Source organism: Priapulus caudatus, unplaced genomic scaffold (genome assembly GCF_000485595.1).
Source record: "Priapulus caudatus unplaced genomic scaffold, Priapulus_caudatus-5.0.1 Scaffold95, whole genome shotgun sequence".
NCBI lineage: Eukaryota > Metazoa > Priapulida > Priapulimorpha > Priapulimorphida > Priapulidae > Priapulus > Priapulus caudatus.
Window position 1 is genome coordinate 157813 of NW_014577156.1, and position 19458 is coordinate 177270.

At 42.2% G+C, this 19458-nt stretch overlaps 1 protein-coding gene across 4 annotated transcripts in view; it reads left to right on the top strand.

Annotated features, from left to right (window-relative positions):
• Positions 1 to 10858: 10858 nt before the first annotated feature.
• Positions 10859 to 19458, top strand: part of LOC106804978 (conserved oligomeric Golgi complex subunit 7-like) — a 38993-nt gene continuing 30393 nt past the window's right edge. The window contains exons 1-10 of one of the 4 annotated variants that reach the window (XM_014806407.1): positions 10859 to 11042; positions 14937 to 15026; positions 15231 to 15331; positions 15826 to 15910; positions 16301 to 16390; positions 16599 to 16667; positions 17006 to 17041; positions 17274 to 17394; positions 18304 to 18386; positions 18883 to 18993. In XM_014806407.1, the coding sequence (XP_014661893.1) occupies positions 10953 to 11042; positions 14937 to 15026; positions 15231 to 15331; positions 15826 to 15910; positions 16301 to 16390; positions 16599 to 16667; positions 17006 to 17041; positions 17274 to 17394; positions 18304 to 18386; positions 18883 to 18993 (876 nt within the window). In that variant the 5' untranslated portion in view covers positions 10859 to 10952. Of the gene's footprint in view, positions 11043 to 11172; positions 11250 to 14936; positions 15027 to 15230; positions 15332 to 15825; positions 15911 to 16300; positions 16391 to 16598; positions 16668 to 17005; positions 17042 to 17273; positions 17395 to 18303; positions 18387 to 18882; positions 18994 to 19458 lie in introns of those variants that run through there. The other 3 variants (XM_014806405.1, XM_014806408.1, XM_014806406.1) reach the window with 3 other exon arrangements.

Genomic DNA, 19458 nt, shown 5'->3' on the forward strand with positions numbered 1-19458 from the left:
GCACGCACGCACGCACGCACGCACGCACGCACGCACGCACGCACGCACGGACAATCATGCGATTCTACAAGCTGCATCTGACTACGTCAGCTGAGCTAATAACATAAGCAGTGCACACGCATTCATTTACTTACACACACAGACATATATACAGGAAAACACGTGCGTTCACACCTGTCCGTCTCAGTAACAACCGCCGTCTCCCTCAAGGGCCACTAACATATTTACATTTCAATTAGCACAACTATTCAGCCCAAATCAGGCAAATCATCAAACAAACAGTCGAATCGATAACACTAGCTGCAGCATATAGTATATACTTTGCACGTGGGGCCTTGGCCTTAGGCTCAGGTACACACTCGAGGGGCACTCCATATATTAATTGTATGGTAGCCAGGTATGTGCCGCGGTTATGACCCCCATTTTTACCTTCAAATTTCCGCACCGGAGACCCCACTTTTTCACATATTTCCTGTCCCGGAGCATAGGCCCTACTTTTTTCCATTCTGGAGACCCATGAATTCTCATGAATTGGTCCCTTGGCATGTTTTCTGTATTGCGGGGATTCCGGTCCCGTTCTAATGACGCCAAGGCCATGGTGCTACCGCGGCCGCGGAGAGCGTGTCACTGCCTTTTCTTAAGTTGGGTTTACACTACCGACTTCATGCAGTCAAATTGGCGAATTGTACCAGTTTCACTGTTGTAGAACCGACAATCGGCAGTGTAAACATAAAGGTCGTGCAACCAACTGGCTGGGAGGTGGGGGGAGGGGAGAGATTAGGACAGGTCCTATTTTCCCATCTCGGTATTGCTGAATTGTATAGGTTTTTGCCATGCAGGCCACTCATAGAAGAGCAATCAGGAGGTGTGTCCCTCCACCTAGGGGAAGGACGTTTTTTTCGGCGCCACGCTGGCGGCATGGAATATGTATGCAAAAATGTGTATCCGCGTCGCCCCACCGTGTGCACACTAGGGGTCAAATGTTGAAACGTTTGCCGCCTCACGGTCGATAACGTAAGAGCTTTGAACATATATAGAGAGGTTGGTAGAAAGAAGAAAAATGCCAAGTAGCCTGCATAAAGTCGGTAGTGTAAACCCAGCTTTATGTTATTACCTTTTTCAATAATAAAACAACAAAAAGCAGTGACACATACGTAGACGGGACACAAATACAACGACAGCACTGCACTCACGGTGCATGTACCATAATTATATATATACCGTACCATTACTACCATGTCTGGTTAGTGCTTGAGATCGTTGAGCGCGCGCGGTGCACAGTCACAACAGTTCCACGTACACTGACGTGTGTAGGCTGCACTAGAACCGTGTATTTGTATAGCAGCAGTTAATTTTGGAGACTTCTTTTTCAAGCAAATCCTAGTTCTAGAGACCCCCTCTTGCAAATATGGCCAGTGCCGGAGACACCATCTTGCCAACACGTCCAGTTCCGGAAACCCTCTTGCAAACACATATGTCCAGTTCCAGAGTATCATGCTTTACATCAAACTCTAGTTCCGGAAACCTTCATTTGATGTGCTGAGTTAGTACCGGAGCCCCCCAATTCCATCTCTCATGTGGCACATACCTACCCTATTTTGTAGGGAGTGCCCCCCCTGGGGGGGTACACTCAGCTTCTAGTTCATTGTTCTAGTTCTAGTTTCAGCTGTACAACAATGGTCAATTACCAGGGCATAAGCTTATGGGCAATTCCAAGCAAACATGGACAAGACACCAAAAAATAAAATCGATGTCACAACTTTCTTTCCACTTCTAAGTTATAGCTAACATATAAGTAAGTAAACATAAATCAACTTTTTTCAAGGGTTCTGTGTCGCATTGTGCAAAGGCAGACCTGTTTTCCCAAACTGTTCTTAGACGCATTAAAAGTGAGCATGCCAAGGAGATTTCTTCTAAGTTGTATATTTTCTCCATGAAAGATTCTTCCATCAAAAGTTTAATATGTTTGATTAGGACCATGAGTCATGACCCATCTGTTACAATCCAAAGTAAATTCCAAGTTGCCTCTTCCATTCAAGCCGTACAGTGAGTGTACCTGTTAAAGCTTCAATGTGGTGTAATGCGACTGACCGAAAGATGATTTGTTTTCAATTATAGCAAAAATCCACTGATTATTTTATTGGCATTTCAAATATGCGTCTACACCTAATACCAAGTCTGAAATGACTACGGAATTGAAAGCTTTAGTCAGCATTATTTAATAACGAGCCAACAAGAATTGTAATGCGACTAACCGGTAATGCGACTGACCAGTGTACCGTAATGCGACTGACCAAATCTGATTTCAAGAAGAGGATGCAAACAGATCAGCAAAGCCAGAGATCTTAGTCATGACTAAATAGAGGACAGCAGAGATATGTACAGCTGCAGAGATGTCACTAATGAATGGATAGAGGGCAGCATTGTTTTATAAACCTACCCAGTACCCACAATGCACTTCTACAAAGCACATGGTTATAATATAAGCACATGTTTTGTGCTAGTCACAGTACTTAGGCAGTTTTGAACACTCCTGTTTTCACTTGTTTGTACAGAAAAAGACACAGGTAAGTAAATACAGGGTTCCCACTCAAATGGTTAGCTTAAATTTAAGGACTTTCATGGATTTGCGCGAGCTTTGGAGGACCTTCCATCACACGTGAAGATTGTGTTCTTGTGGTCCGATGGCCTGCAGTCACAGTTCAAGAACAAGTTTGAAGCTGCAGCAATTAAAGATCTTGAGAAAAAGCATGATGTCAAAATCAAATGGTCTTTCTTTTCAACATCACATGGAAAGGGGCCTGTTGACGGAATCGGGGGTGCAGCAAAGAGGTTTGTGTGGGATGCTGTAAGATTGCGGAAGCATAGCGTCAGAAATGCAGAAACCTTTGCAATTGCCGCATCCAACATGCCCAAAGTCAAGGTACATAAACTTACAGCAGCTGACATCAATGCAAGAAAAAAATCTTGACCTCAGGCATGAAAATGACCGGTAAAGAAAAACACTGAAAACCCCCGAGGCAGGGGGGGGGGAACCCCGAAGCGGGGGGGAGGTGAACCCTCCCACTGTAGGGAGATTTTTTAATTTTGGGGGTCATAATCAAAGGCGCCGGAAGTGGGGGGCCGGGGGGCGGCCACCCCTCCAATCCAAAAAGTGGGGGGGGGGGCAAAACCAAAAAGCCCCCCCCAAAAAAGAAGAGTGGGAAAGAAAAAATATAATGTATGAGCCAAGACTTGTTACAGTAATTATAACGTTCAAAAACTAATTTATACATCCATTTTAAGTTTTCGCTGCGCGCTTTGCGTGATTGACGCTCACGTCGCACACACGCGCTCACGCACACACGTCACACACATGCGCTCACGCACACACGTCGCACACACGCGCTCACGCACACACGTCGCACACACGCGCTCACGCACACACGTCACACACATGCGCTCACGCACACACGTCACACACATGCGCTCACGCACACACGCGCTCACGCACACACACGTCACACACACGCGTTCACGCACACACGTCGCACACACGCGCTCACGCACACACGCGCTCACGCACACACGTCGCACACGCACACATGTCGCACACACGCGCTCACGCACACACGTCGCACACACGCGCTCACGCACACACGTCGCACACGCACACATGTCGCACACACGCGCTCACGCACACACGTCGCACACGCACACATGTCGCACACACGCGCTCACGCACACACGTCGCACACACACGCTCACGCACAACAAGTCGCACACACGTGCTCAACGCCACACACGTCGCTATCACACGCGCTCACGGCATACACGACGTCACGCGCACACACCACACACGCGCTCACCGCACCACATCACACACTACTGCCTCTCAGCACACATCTCGCTCATACACACGCACTCACGCACACACGCGCTCACGCACACACGTCGCACACACGCGCTCACGCACACACGTCGCACACACGCGCTCACGCACACACACATCGCACACACGCCACACACATGCGCTCACGCACACACGCGCACACGCGCTTACGCACACACGTCACACACACGTGCTCACGCACACACGTCGCACACACGCGCTCACTCACACAGGTCGCACACACACACACACACACACGCTCACGCACACACGTCTACGGCTACGTGTACCAGTCTAGCTTGTTGCCAGCCGCAGTAGACGATCGATAAACCGTGCGCCTGCATGTACATATGCCCGTGGTAGATTACGAATGCTTCACGTGAACTCGGAAAAAAACGAAACACGTGGAAACAATTCTGGGATCGGGAAAAAAGCGGAAATCCGTGGAAACGCGAAAAATTTTCATGCCTGTGACCTAGATGCGACCTTTGAAAAAGCTAAACAAATCAAAGACATTGCACAGAAGCATTTCATCCAGGTTGAAGATGGCAAAGTTGTAGCCTCCCTCATAACTGCTGATGGATATGAGCACACACAGGTAGAGGCAGAGCACACAGACAGTAATGAAAAAGCAAGTGAGCAGGATGTGGACAACACTGTTGATGAACATGTAGGCCTAAACGTTGGTCAGTGGTGTGTCGTGAAATATGATGGTGAAGTGCATCCAGTTGAAGTCATGGAGATTGGTGGTCAAGGAGCTTTCCGTGTGTCTGTCATGCATCGAGCAGGTCAAAACTGGAAATGACCAAATCCAAAGGATGACAAAACTTTTTACTTGAAGCAGCAAGTAGTTCGCATCATTGAAGAACCTATGATAGCCAACAACCGTGGTCACTTCAAATTCGCACACCACTTTTAAATTCATTCCCAATAACTTGGAATATCACGGTTATGTTTAAAACCTGTTTAAAGTTTTAAAATCTGTTTTTAATCAGTCAATGTCAATTAATTGGCAATTTATTCTGAATTTCATGTTCGAGTTATATATACCAAAATGTGATGCCCCAAAGATATAAAATTACAACCATATACCGGAATCTGGAAACTTTCAAAAAGCAGCCAAAACTGTTCTGAGAGCTAGCCTACGTGTATGTGTAGAAAATACATATTTTGACCTTGTCAATAGGATTTTTAAGAGATAAAAGTCAGTCTAAATATTATTTCATCATCTCTGTGCGTTTGTTTAAGATGTTTACAACGAATAATTCCATTTTTGTCAAAAGAGAACATACATGTGGCTCCATATAGTGATGGCTTAATTGATGGACAAACCGTAATGCGACTGACCATAATGCAACTAACCAGGGTTTTTCTATCCACAAAGGATACTTTTAAGTTGCTTACCAAATGTAAATACCTTATTTGAGACTTCTGTGGAGGTCATGTGTTGCATGTAATAAAACTAGTAAAAGTGTTTTGGTTTGAGGAAACTTTTGAATTGTGATAAGTGGATTTTTTGCCATATCCTTTTCGCATAATGCGACTGACCGATTTTTACGATGTCATGGCGTTCACAGTACAAAGCCTGCAACATTTCCAATAGCATTACTTTAAAGCTTTGGGTGTCAAGTTGAAATCAGTGTATAAACTTGACAGAAAGACTCACCCTTGTAAAACTGATACCACCAAATTATAGAATTGGCACATAAAAGTGTAATGCGACTGACCGTGGAATTGCCCACATGCATACAGCTTACAAGTTCAAGTTATTCACAGTACCCTGTAGCTATGACGTACGTAACACCAAGGAGCTAGCTCTAGAACTATATAGCCCTTCGCTCTGCCACGGGCCTGTGGCAGAGCGAAGGGCTATATATAGTTCTAGAGCTACCAAGGAGCTATATATACTATACAATACTACTTACTGTACGTGATGTCACGATCATCGATTATACTCGATCATCGGTTTGACAGTGGCTCGAAACCAAGCGCTTGGTATCAAAATCACATAATCGATTTCTCAAAAAAAAACTGGAAACAGTGAATCGAGAATCAGTAGCCCCTACATGATTATAGCACGCAGTACGAAACAGCTCAAAACAAACAGTAAACAGGGCTAAAAACAACATGCACCACAACGTACATGCAACACGACTTACCGCACACGCAAGGCATCAACACCCGATAACCGATTGTACACGTCATCATTACTTGGTCCAACCGCATGATGCGCTTACAAAATTACAACCCGATTGAACAACACTACTATACTAGCGCTGAGAGGCGTCTAGTCCCCATCGGTACTATCGAGGGTCACTTGGTACGGTTCGATTATATCAGAACGTACCCTGCGTACTATCTCTAATATGCCGACCGCTACCTCGCCTACTCCACTAACAGTCAAGAGAGTCGCCTACGCCTACTCCCTACACCTAACCTAACACATATCAGATAGTTACCAAGGTACCGTTCCGATATATGCGAACCGTACCAGCAGGCCAGGGTACCCTCCGATAGTACCCTGCTGGGAGGGGAATAGAATCTATGAGCACTACTACCCGACATGCTCTACAGGCTCTACGACTGGTTTACACGGTTCCTGAGAAGAAGGTTGCGCCCCTGCCCGCCCCCTGCCACCTGGCCTGAACATAAGCAGGAGTAAGCGAAAGCGTGACGACATAGCTGAGAAGCAGAGAGTTAATTATATTAGCAGAGCCTCCGCGCGGGGCGATGATGCCGCCACGAGCGCAGAGGCACCATACTTAGGAAATCAATGGTAAAACCCAGTCTTACTTCATTTTCCATGGCCGGGTCCGTACGATAGTCTCCGTGTGACAACATGCCACCAGCATATACCTATATATATATATCTCATCACACTGCTTTAGCATGCAGTGTTCTAAATTGCGCTCTTCTCTCTCCTCTCTTCTTCTTCTCTCTCTCTCTCTCTTATATAAGTATTTATATATATATTATTAGTATATATATATCCTGTGGCCTTGCCGGAACTGTACACGTGCTATGTCCTAGAGCTAAACACAGGCCTACTCGGTACCTGTATGTGCTATATCAAGAGTAGATAATAAAACATAATAACGTGTTTTATTATCTACTCTTGGCTTAACCCGACCAGGCTGTGTGACTAACGTCAATATGCAGTATTCTAATCCTAGCAATACCATTTCTTGGAGCTACTCTTGGCTATATGTGTGCGTCGCAAAAAATAAGTCATAAATAAGATAGCTCCAATATGTATAGACAATCGGTCGCACCACAGGCACTTTGGAACGTCTCAATAAAAAAAAAAAAAGGCAAATAAACACGAAATGTACCAAAGTCTTAATGCTTCTCCATACTCTATTTCGCCTATAATCACTTGTAAATACCGGTCTAATGCTCATCTGCAACACACAAGTACACCGCACGCCCGCCCTGTGATCAGTCTCTCTTATTCATGTTGTTTGTGCACGCAGCACAGAGCGGGCGTGCGGTGTACTTGTGTGTTGCAGATGAGCATTAGACCGGTATTTACAGGTGATTATAGGCGAAATAGAGTATAGACAGGGTTCATAGTAGTAAGACACATGTTGAAATAAGGACTTATAAGACCCTTTCTGGAGGCCAAAATAAGACTTTTTTATGCGCTTTGTGATAGATCAACAACTATTAAAGTACACTAATAATATTTATATACACATTTGCACAGCAGATTTAATTATTCCATATTATATATACAGCAATTCTTACTCTAAGTCGAGAACAGTTTATAAAACAATTTATATGAAATATTGTAGGTTGCCAAAAATAAGGACTATTAAGTACTTAATTTTCTAATATTTCACCAAAAATAAGTACTAATAAGGGCCCTTATTTTATTTTTGGCAAAATAAGTACTTATATATAAGACTTTGGAAGACCTGGCCGCTACGAACCCTGATTGAGAAGCATTAAGACTTTGGTACATTTCGTGTTTATTTACCAATTTTTTATTTTATTGAGACGTTCCAAGTGCCTGTGGCCGTGGGTCGCACAGCCTGGTTCGGCTAAAATAAGATGCACCAATTTACGCTGAGAGGGTTTACCGGTATGTCCCCCGGGTACTGCCGGAATGGGTACGGTCCCGTATACCAGAACGTACCCTGGTACTATCTAATAATATGCCGGACCGTACCTCGCCTACTCCACTAACGAGTCTAGGGAGTCGCCTACGCCTACTCCACTAACGAGTCTAGGGAGTCGCCTACGCCTACTCCTTAACCCTAACCCTAACCCTAACCCTAATCCTAACCCTACCCATACCAAATAGTGACCAGGGTACGTTCCGGCAGTACGGTACCCTTGGGGAGATAGAGTCCCTATGAGCCCAATTTACAGTCTACTAACCCGACCAGGCTGTGTGACTAACGTCAATACACTAGGTATTCTAACCCTAGCAATACCGTTTCTTGGAGCTATATTAACAGTAACAGTAACACTAACACTAACTAACAGTAACAGTCTACAACTTACAAGAAACATATGTGTTACAAACCAATGCACTAATACTAATAGTAATACAAAATACGAATATTACCCTACGTACGTACTTTATGGTATATAATAATCCAACGTGCACACTACTGACAGTGACAGTAGCATTTACAACATCCTCCAGTGAAGTTGTACAACGATGAACGAACAGTAACAACAAACGCACATGCAAGACTCGCGACCGCCGAAGGTGCAATCGATATTTACCAAACTTGTTGCTTCATCTATGCTTCAATCGGCACACCTCGGCTTTTTCCGGCGTACGTTCGTCGTTGGCAGAGAGATCTAAGCGCCACCAAGCGGGTGTTGCTATCCCCCGGGCGCGTGATTTTTTTTCTTAGGTGAGAATAGACCATCATAGGATCCTATACTTAGGATTTGAATTTCAGGAGCTGAAAAATAGTATTTCGACCGTTTTCGGCCAAGTGGCAATATTAAAGCTAGGTAGCCATGTACTTCAGCTGTGCACCATTAGAATTATGACATATTAGATTGTCCGGCGTTTTAAAAAAATATCGCAAATTTACTACACAACACCACATTTGTGCCTGAAAAACAGTCGCGCAGTTTAATGGGGGCCATACATTGAAAGAGTTCGTTTTAAATTACCAGTAACCATCCACCCATCTCAATGTGCATGTCATTGCCACACACGATAGCCAGCCTAAATAATGCAACCACAATACGTCGCGTCAGCTTTAGTGCACGAGTTGCGGGCCCTCCGCTTGGTCGGCCGATGACGCGTCACATCCTCTAACCTAGCAGGGTAATGAACCGGAAGTGATTTAATAGTGGTCACGTGTCTGTATAGAAACGTTTTTTTCTCGGAATCTGTCAAACGCAATAAAATTCGTTCCGACAAACACCGCTGCACATGGGTGCAAAATTTTTGTATAATTCGCCGTACGATTTTTGAGTTTTGGCGATTTCTTCGACCCCACCCTCCCGGCTTCAAGGCGATTCCGGTGCCCGTCTGCTTCGCGGAATGCCAAGTCGGTGCATAGTTCGAGTAGTCGCTAGAGTTTAATAGAATGATTTACATTGAATAAAATTGCATTCACCTATGCGAAACTTGATATTCTATGTGATCAATAAAAAATAAATATTTAAATCGCACGTCGAAAACGATTTCTCGGTAATTTAGAATGCCACATGATCGGACATAAAAAACGGGTCAAATTTTGCATTAGATTGAATATTTTTCTGAAAATAAAAGTGTTTTTTGTCAAATTTGATGCTAAACGAACGCGACATGTCTAATTGTTGTCTGCTATGCTAAAAATTAGCACTCGGAAGCAATCCGTTATTTTTTTATAGCGATTCAAGCGGCTGTGAGAATTGTACACCAGGTGGCGCTATCACATCATAGTGCTATTGGTAGACGTTCTATTTATGTGCTCCAACAATGATGGTTGGAGGCATTTTTGATCATATCTCATAGAACCACCAGTTACTCCCCCAGCCAAGTCATACATGCTGCCTCTGTTCACTGAATCTCCTAACAGCCCAATAATGGTGTGGCATGTCTTTCCAACTGAATGAGGGTGGCAGCAAGAATCGCCTGACTCAGTGCCAACTCCAGTCTACATCACAATTCCTACCATTTCTCGGGACATGCAACAGCTTGTCACTTGCTAGTGTAAGACAGACTGTAAGGCTCCTTGCAAGTGCTGTGTGCACAGGCAGCCCTGCATGTTTCTCTGTAGATGCCCTGGGTTCTTGTTCCCATACACATATGATGAGGGAGGTACAGAAAGATGAGAGCCCAGCTGAATGAAGGAATGTGTTTGGATGTGCTTACATTGTCAATACAGTCTCCGGACAAATTCTGGTGTGGTATATGTTTTATCAAAACGTCAACTTTGTGTATTATTTCTTGAATTTTACCTCTAAATATATTCCAAATGCCAAATTAATGCCAAAAATGAATTCATGCAGTGACCTCAAATTAGCTAAAAAAAAACATGTCACAATAGTTTTTATGACAAACGGTTCAGGAGTTGTGAGTCGACCAAGTTTTCCAAAATGGCCACCAGCAGCCATCTTGGATTTTGAGATAGAACGTGTCTTTGGATAATTTTGTTTCTGGTGCCCTAAGGAAAGTTTATGACAAAGGGGACATTTGTAGCATGAGTTGAAGTAAAAAACACTTAGCATGTCTACTATTAGGCAGTTTCGAAGGTCATTGTGAAATGGGGGTAGGACGCGGTCTGGGAGAACGCGGGTACATGTGCGTGCAGGATGTTTGTAGGATCGAGTTTTGGGGGGGATATATCAAACTGCATGCAGCGCCCCTCTTCGCACACTCAGGATACCAATAGTAGATTGAGCCAATGAGCGAGAGCGCCATCTGTCGTGGAGTTTGGGGATATATATGACAGAGATGTAAGAGTCGAGATTCTGGTGCTGGTCGCGAGAGAAAGCGCGTGCCACGCGCGTGTGCGTGGTTTTGTGTTTCTTTGTGCGATGTGTCTACTACACTGTATGATTTATTAAAGATTATTCCGGTTACAACACAAGTTTTGGCTTTACATCATCATTCTTGTTTACAATGCTGATGGGCTGTTGTAGCAGTTTCTTTACATGTAAGAGTGTCTTTACATGTTGCGATGTCACACCATATAGATTCTGTTTCAAATTGGTTTGTGAACTTTTCGTTTGTTACGTTGTTTTCGTTTAAATCAGAGTGAATATATAACATAATAAAACATATCTATGGTTTGACTGGGTGTTGTGTTGTTTTTCTCTCTCGAGAGAGGGCGCTGCGACTAACATGTAACGGGAATGTTATAATCGGGCATTGTTGTCGTTCGACGTGTCTGTTAGTGTTTACATATACATTATCATGGTGTGTATCAGTATGTAGTATTTACTAGTATTCCACGACTGTTGGCGATTAAGTAAACATCGTATGGTGTGAAAATACTCTTAACGTAGCTTCTACTGCGTTTGTAGACTTCAGAAAGGAAATAGTTTGATCCGTGGAAAATCTAGATACTACTAGTACTACTCCTAGTACTACTACTAACTAGTAGTAGTAGTACTAGTACGTAGTAGTAAGTAGTACGTCCAGGGGGGCGGCGTACGGGGGGCGCCGGGGGGCCTGGGTCCCCCCACTTTTTTGGCAGAAAATATATGTCTATGTGTATTTTGGTATGATCGACAAGAAATGCAAGAAAGAAAGAGGGAATAAGGAGGAGAGGAAGGGGAAAGAGCGAAAGAGAGTGTTTATCCACATTTTCATCTGCCTACTGGAAAAATTTCAAAGTTTGACGAACAGTCCCTCTAGTCTTACTCTACAGCAAACAGACATGCACAGCGCCGTATTTACCCCAAAGACCCGCGGCACTTCGGGGCTTTGTTCCTGTGCTTCAGAGGCTCGAACGAGGGTCGAATATCAGTAACCGTACTTGCATATGCAGCCCCGTAGCCAGGGCGGCGTTCGGGGGGATTCGAACGAAACCCCCCCCCCCCCAAGCCAAAAAATGTGTTTTTTTGAAAATTGCAAGAATTTCACTTCAGGGTCGCTCCATTTTTAGTGTAGATAATGCAAAATCTCCACGTACGGAGGGGGAACAGTGAACACCACCTTCCCACGACCCTCCCCCGCCGCTTGTCGCTTGGCTCCCTCGCCTGTCGCTTCGCGCCCGAGCAGGAGGCGTGTACAGGCGGGGGTTGAGGGAGGTCCGGACCCCCACTTGCTCGGCGCAGAAAACGCATCTGAAGGGAGTCTAAATTTGAAAAATTTTAGACATCGCAGACCCCACCCTTCGCGTGCTCCCTACTTTGGGTTAACGTTAGGACCCACGCCCTGGTAACATTCATGTAGGCCTACACGCCCTGCCGGAGCAAATTGCCAACAATGAAAAACGAACCCCCCCCCCCAATATAAAGCTAAACCGGGCCTGCATATGCACACATTGTACTTATACCTGGCACTATGCACAGCGTACGCACAGCTTAAGTACGCGCCAGCACGCAGAGCCGGTATAGCCGCGACCGTACCAGGGTACGTTTCCGGCAGTAACCTGGGGACATAGACCCTATGAGCGTTAGTGTTTATGTATATAATTTATATAGTTCCCTTTATTCTTTTAGTTTAGTTTGCACTTTAGTTCTTAATCTTTTTAAATTAATAAATAGTTGATGTATTCTGTTATGTAGCAGCCTTGGGTTTTTTAAAGGCACAAACTGTTGTCAGCAACATGAAGATAAACTAAAAATAAAAGCTACAGTCAGGATCTTATAACTGTTTTAAATATCATTCAGCAATGTATTTTTTTGACTATACCAGGTTGACAGAAAATTGGAAATTTCTGTACGCCCATGAAAAAGATTCACCTATTTCATATTCTTTATTCCTATTACATGTATTCATATTGATGCAAATTAGATATACTTCACTATAGTTGACATGTACATAGACATGTACTGAAAAGGTGTTATTTCCGTTTTTCTTTCATTTAAAAATTTGAAATTTTCACCTTCGATGTGCAACCAGATCGCTCCATTTCAAGTGCAAAATTGAAAAAGCTCGCCTGCCGTGGGAGGGGGATCCCCCTCCCACACCCACCCTTCGCCGCGTAGTACTGGCTCCCTCGCTCGGCGCTTCGCGCCGCGGAATAACTTAGCCCCCCCCTGGCATGGTGCGTTCATTCTCTCATTGGGCCCACCGCACTTTGAAAACCGTGGCGCCGCCCCTGGTAGTAGTACCTAGTAGTACTAGTAGTAGTAGTGAGGCTGAGAGGGTCTATGTCCCCCAGGGTACTGCCGGAACGTACCCTGGGTACGGTCCGGTATACTGGAACGTACCCTGGTACTATCTAATATGCCGGACCGTACCTCGCCTACTCCACTAACGATCGAGTCTAGGGAGTTGCTTACGCCTACTCCCTAACCCTAACCCTATACCCAAACCCTAACCCTAACCATATCCAATACTAGGGTTCAAGGATAGAGATGATGTCCAGTACGGTGATTGGATAGGATGATGTTAGTTGATAAGATAGGACTGGACATCTTCTCTATCCCTAAGCCTCAAATAGTTATCAGGGTACGTTCCGGCAGTACCCTGGTGGACATAGACCCTATGAGCAGTATAGTGTGTAGTAGTAGTACTAGTAGTGTTACTGATATGCTTTGTGATCTTAACTGTGATACACTTCATGACAGAAGAGAAAAGGCACGTCTTATAACTATATATAAAGAAACTCACAAACATTCTCCATCCAACATCAGTCACCACCTGGCAAGCAATACTTCAGCCAGACCCACTACTTGTCAAACACATGAACTGAATTACAATATGTCATTCGTCCCAACAAAGACTGTTGTAAATTTTTTATAGATACTCGCTTTATCCCCGGACAATACCAACATGGAATGCCCTACCACCTACTACCAAGACTGCTCTTGATGTGGCTTCATTAAAAAACTTAATTAACAGCGGTAAAGAAAATGTGAAGAAAATTTAGAACATCAAAGCGATCCACATTGACCTGTACATCTATAGCCACACCAGGCGATTAGTACAGTACCAAACAAGACAAGATACACCACACTTGATTGGCTAGTATATTTACGATGTCATCAACGTTATGTTTGAATCCCATAAGGTTTAGCTATCTAGAAAACTTAGGTTCAAATCCCATTTATTTCTACACATTTGTAGCCCCGTTTGATCATAGAAGCTATTTTCCGTGAATTACGTTTCTAATACGAAACCTTTTGAATACATTCATAATATACTATAACAATAACATAGGCCTACATATATACACATACATAGATATACTAGCCAATCAGAGGTACTGTACAGTCAGGTGCGGATCCAGAGTGTTTGGGTGACTATGCAATTTCCATAGTTGTAGTCACAGCTAGGGGGGTCTGGGGGCATGCCCCCCGGGAATTTAAAAAAAAGAAGGCTATATTTGGTGCATTCAGGTGAATTTTGAGGGTCAATTCTGAAGATACCCAGCCTGTGACCGATTTCTGGAAACCGGTGCAAACCGGCCTAAATCCGTGCCTCACAGTAAAATAGCGGAAATGGATGCTCTGCCGTATATGGTTAAATATCCACTGTGTAATAATAATACTATATATAGTATATAGCTCTAGAACTATTGCCCTTCGGCGCTTCGCTCTGCTACAGGGCTAGCCTATAGCACAAACTACGTTGAAACTGGGCAACGATACTGCTCCCTCTGCTCCCACGAGGAATGGATCACATAGTTTGTGCTATAGCCCTGTGGCAGAGCGAAGGGCTATATAGTTCTAGAGCAAATGTACTATATACTAGTACTTGTGTTGAGGTTTTTATACACGGCACATGAGGGGAGGAGCGGGCAGCTGTGTATGCTGACCAGACCATTTGTGGTTTTCCCCAGCCACGTTGCACCCACTGCGGAAACTTGTACACAGCCGAGCAGCCGTTTTTGTATGCCCAATGTAGCTGTGACTTGTGGCACCATTGTGGAAGAAAATTAAAATTATCCAGCATTAAGTCCATTTAATGTGAGTTTTTTTTATGCTTCAGGACTTCTCACGATTTGTTGATGAAAATTTTGATGTCAAAGAATGGGTGAATGCAGCTTTTGCTACACCAGATGCCCAAGGTTCTATAGATGTAAGTTATCATTACTAATGACGTTAGATTCAGCCATGTAGACATAAGAATATTATCGTGGTATAAACATTTAGAGACCATTTAATGACAAGATTTGAGACAAGATAATGTCATGTGAAATAGATGTTGATGTAATTGCAGTACATTTTATTCATTTTTGTTATGTGTTGGTTACAGCATTGAATAAACTTGCTATATTCATAGGCACATGCAGCATCCCTGGTGATGAAACTCCAAATGCTTGTCCAAGAACTCAACAACTCATTGGAGGAGACCAGTATTCAAGCCGTCCAAAATCTACCCAGGTAGACATACAATATAGTTATATATATTTACACAGGGTGAGAGCAGTGGTCTAGCGAATACCACAAGTTACAGCTGACGTCTGGGGTTTGAGTACTGTGATAACTGGTGTTGTGCCCTTAAGCAAGGCACTTAATCCTGACTAACTGCAGTTAGCATTGGTTAGGCTGATGCAGTCAACAAGAGTTTATCTCACCAGTGTAAAACTAGCAACCTCTTGCATAATAGCTAGTAGATTCTCCGGACAAACCTTGTTAATAAACTCAAAGTAACAGAGTTGTTGATGCCCCATGCTTCCTGTTTGGAACCAAAATTATAATAAATACCTTTACACACAGTCCTTCCTTTTGTGAGATACCTGCTCACCAATCACTGATCATAAGTGCACCAAAAATTGGATCATATCTAGCTATACATTCTGCATCTAAGTATGCTTATTCTCATTTATATTACATTAATTGTTACCTAGATATATGATTGCAAAATGTTGTTGCAGAGTTCTGCGAGACATTGATTCAGTTAGACAGGAAGCGGCTATGCTGCAGGAGCAAATGAGACTGGTCGCTGAGGATATACAGAAAGTTTGTATTATATCAGTGAATGGGGCTTAAGCTGGGAAATTCATGCTGAAAGTCTGAACAATATAGGGTTGGGATGTGTCCTGGTGGTTAAACCTGGAGTAATTTCCTCATTTATCCATCCTAGGTTTTAAACTATAGCAGGTTTAAACTCTGATGCTGCATGTTACATACAGAAGGCCAGCAGTCCAACTAGGTCCTCTTAGGTCCAAAACATGTTCTTGCACTGATGTAGCACAGTACTAGCACCTGTAAATGCAATATATATATATATATATATATATATATATAACAATCTGTGTGTGTATGCGTACATGTAGTGGTGTAAGTGTGTTTTAACCTAATGTTGTGTTATTAGCACACGAATGATTCAATTAATTATTTATTGCGTAGGTGGAAAGGGACACTTCACAGTCAATGCATGTGCTTCTGAAGATTGACCAGATCAAGTGTCGTATGCAGGAGGCAAGCCATGCACTCAAGGTATGATAGATTAAGAACCTATTGTCAGGTATATGCAGGGCACGTGAAGTTATGCGCACATTGATGGATATATGCATGAGATCTGAAGCTATGCTAGAGCACATGATGGACGTATGCAGGGGACTTGAAGCTATGATAAAATGTCTATATGTGCAGCCACATGTGCCAGGTATCTAAGTCTATGCAGTGGTTTTTGTTTTATTTATAGGAAGCGGATAACTGGACAACATTGTCTGCTGATGTGGAGGACGTGTTTAGATCTGGTGATATTGAGAATGTATGTCGACGCGTTCATAATTCCTGTTGCTCCCTTATAGCATAGCTCCTTTATTCAAAGCATACCTCCCTGATCAGTATGTGTACCACCCCTATTACAGTAGCCTTCATTTATTCACCACAAAAAAACTTGTTCATTATTTTTTTATCTCAATATTTAAAGTACCCATATTATATCAGAGTAAATATTTTTCACCTTGAAGTTTTGCCACACAAGTGTGGTGTTATGTAATTTTAGTTATTTGCAACAGTACTAAATTGCATTGTGATACGGCATAGTTTAATGCAAGCTGAACATCACAAAGTGTCTCATACATAAATATTTTCCTCATCCTTCAGATTGCTTCAAAGTTAGTCGCGATGCAGCAGAGTTTGGTACGTATAGAACTTTGTTTGTTTAATAGCCTACACTTGACTCCGAGAAATGCAAGCAGTAACACGTTCATATCTTGCTGCATTTGCATAGGTTGGAAGATCATACCATTAGTAAGGTGGCCATTATAAATATTTGTTAGAATTTCACTATCTCATTGACAGTGTGATGGCACCTATCATTTGTGAAGTGGTATAGGTACGTAAACATGTTTAAATTCGGATTGTTTTACAGCAACTTCTGGTAGATGTTCCAGACTACAAGGAGAGATGTCAGTATTTGAATACATTGAAGACCAGACTGGAAGCAATTCTGAGCCCACAGCTGGTTTCAGCTTTCAGTTCCCACTCACTAGGTATGGGTGAATTTACTGAAAAAATGTGGTTGGTTAAAGGGATCGTTTAATCTAGGTTCTAGGTTCTAGGTTCTATTCAGTTAATTTAGGTTAAAATTACGCTACATAAAAAGTCATGGTTCAATCACCATTAGAAATATTATTAAAAAATGTTTTAAAACTACGACTACAGTTTGATTACAACGACGGTGGCGCCACTCAAAGCGCACGATCTGATAAGTTGCGCAAAACCATTTTTCAGCCAAGGGCTACAGACCGAGGGTGTTTCTTATTTATTAATTTAAAAGCAAAAGGATTGTAATATCTTATAAACGACATATAGTTTCAGTTATAATATGGATAAATTTACCCTGAAATGAATATCGTTCGGTTAAATAGCATTTAGGTATAAATATAATTGCACTTTTGTGATTAGCCCTCGGTCTGTAACGTGCAAAATAAATTGTCAAATATGCAACTTGGGGGTGGCAGCACGGTCGCGGGTGTCATGGCGCCGTTCAAATTTTGTAGCGTTGATGTGTAATTAATTATAACAATTATATTAGGTATCTGGTAACAAATACGTGTGGGTATAGGCGATTTGTTATACAGTAAGTACAGTTGTATGCAGTAAAATCCTAGAGTCTACTATCCCTTTAAGTGCATTTTTACATGTAAGCCAGTATCTATATATAATGGCAAATGTCAAGCACTAAAATTTTTATGTTTAACTATTATTATTATTATTATTATTATTATACTATAAACTAACTATAGCTATAACTACTATAACTACTTAACTGTTACTATTAATATAACTATTAACTATATTTGTTAGTTTAATAGCCATAGGATATGTTAGTACTTATGCTCAAGTGTATTCTAACTGCAAGTAATAGTAATGATCTTAAAATTTGTCCTGCGTTGTAGATGGTGCATTAATGTATGTGAAGATTTTTAAAGATATTGACACGTTGCCGTCCCTGCAAAAATACTATCACAAGTGTATTAAGGTATGTAAATTGTCAGAGCAAAACAGGTGTTACTTGTCTATTATGCCAAGAAAATATATAGTGGACTGATGCAGTTTTTATGAAATAATTGTTCATGACCATATTATTTAAATATATCATTAGTATGTTATCTAAATTGATATAGAGGAAGTCCCTTAGTTACAAATATCTGAGCTGAGTAACAGTACTTTATTATTCATTTTCATATTTCGAGCACAATTGTACAAAATCAAACCACGTTTCTTGAATCGATTCCCAGTTCCAAACGGATGACCTGTGAACGGAATTTTTGAGTACATTGCACCTAGGAACTTTAAGTGCAATTTTGGAAAAACTTGTGTTATAACTATAGGGACTTGAATTTATAGGGATAAAATTATATTGCTTCCATGGCTATTGCAGGTAATTTGGAACCAATTATGTTGTTTCTGGTGACTTGGCATACTCTAAAATTCTATTGATACCATCTGACAGCTGATAGGTATTATACTTACAGAACCAGCTGCATGATCAGTGGAGAAAAATTAAAGATACTGACCCTGACGAAACTATTCTCGACTGGTTGAATGCTTTTTACGATGTTCTTGTCTCAGCGTGGCACACACAGGTAATTGCATGTGTCAGTACTGCTTATATAATCAGTATGCAGCTTCAGCTAAATTGTTAGGTATTTGTAATTAATACTGCTACCATGAATAGTACTATTAGTAGTACAAATGTCTTTTATAGCCTCGGTCACCATTGCATATGAGCGAGGCTCTATAATTTCAGCTAACTAGCTGAAAAATGCTTTTATGATGAATAATCAATCTGATAATCTGATAAGGGACACAACACTATGTTTCTTGTAATATTTCCAGTTCAAATTTGCGCTACATGAAAAATTCCATTTTTCAATATTCATAAGAAATATTTTTTTAATGTTTTGAAACTGACGGCTATACTATTGCTTACAACAACATTGGCGCCACTACAAGCGCATCCAGTGACAAAGTTGCGTAACATAGTTTTTTTGGCTGCAGACTACAGACCAAGGGTGTTACTAATTTATTAATTTAAAGGATTTTTTTAA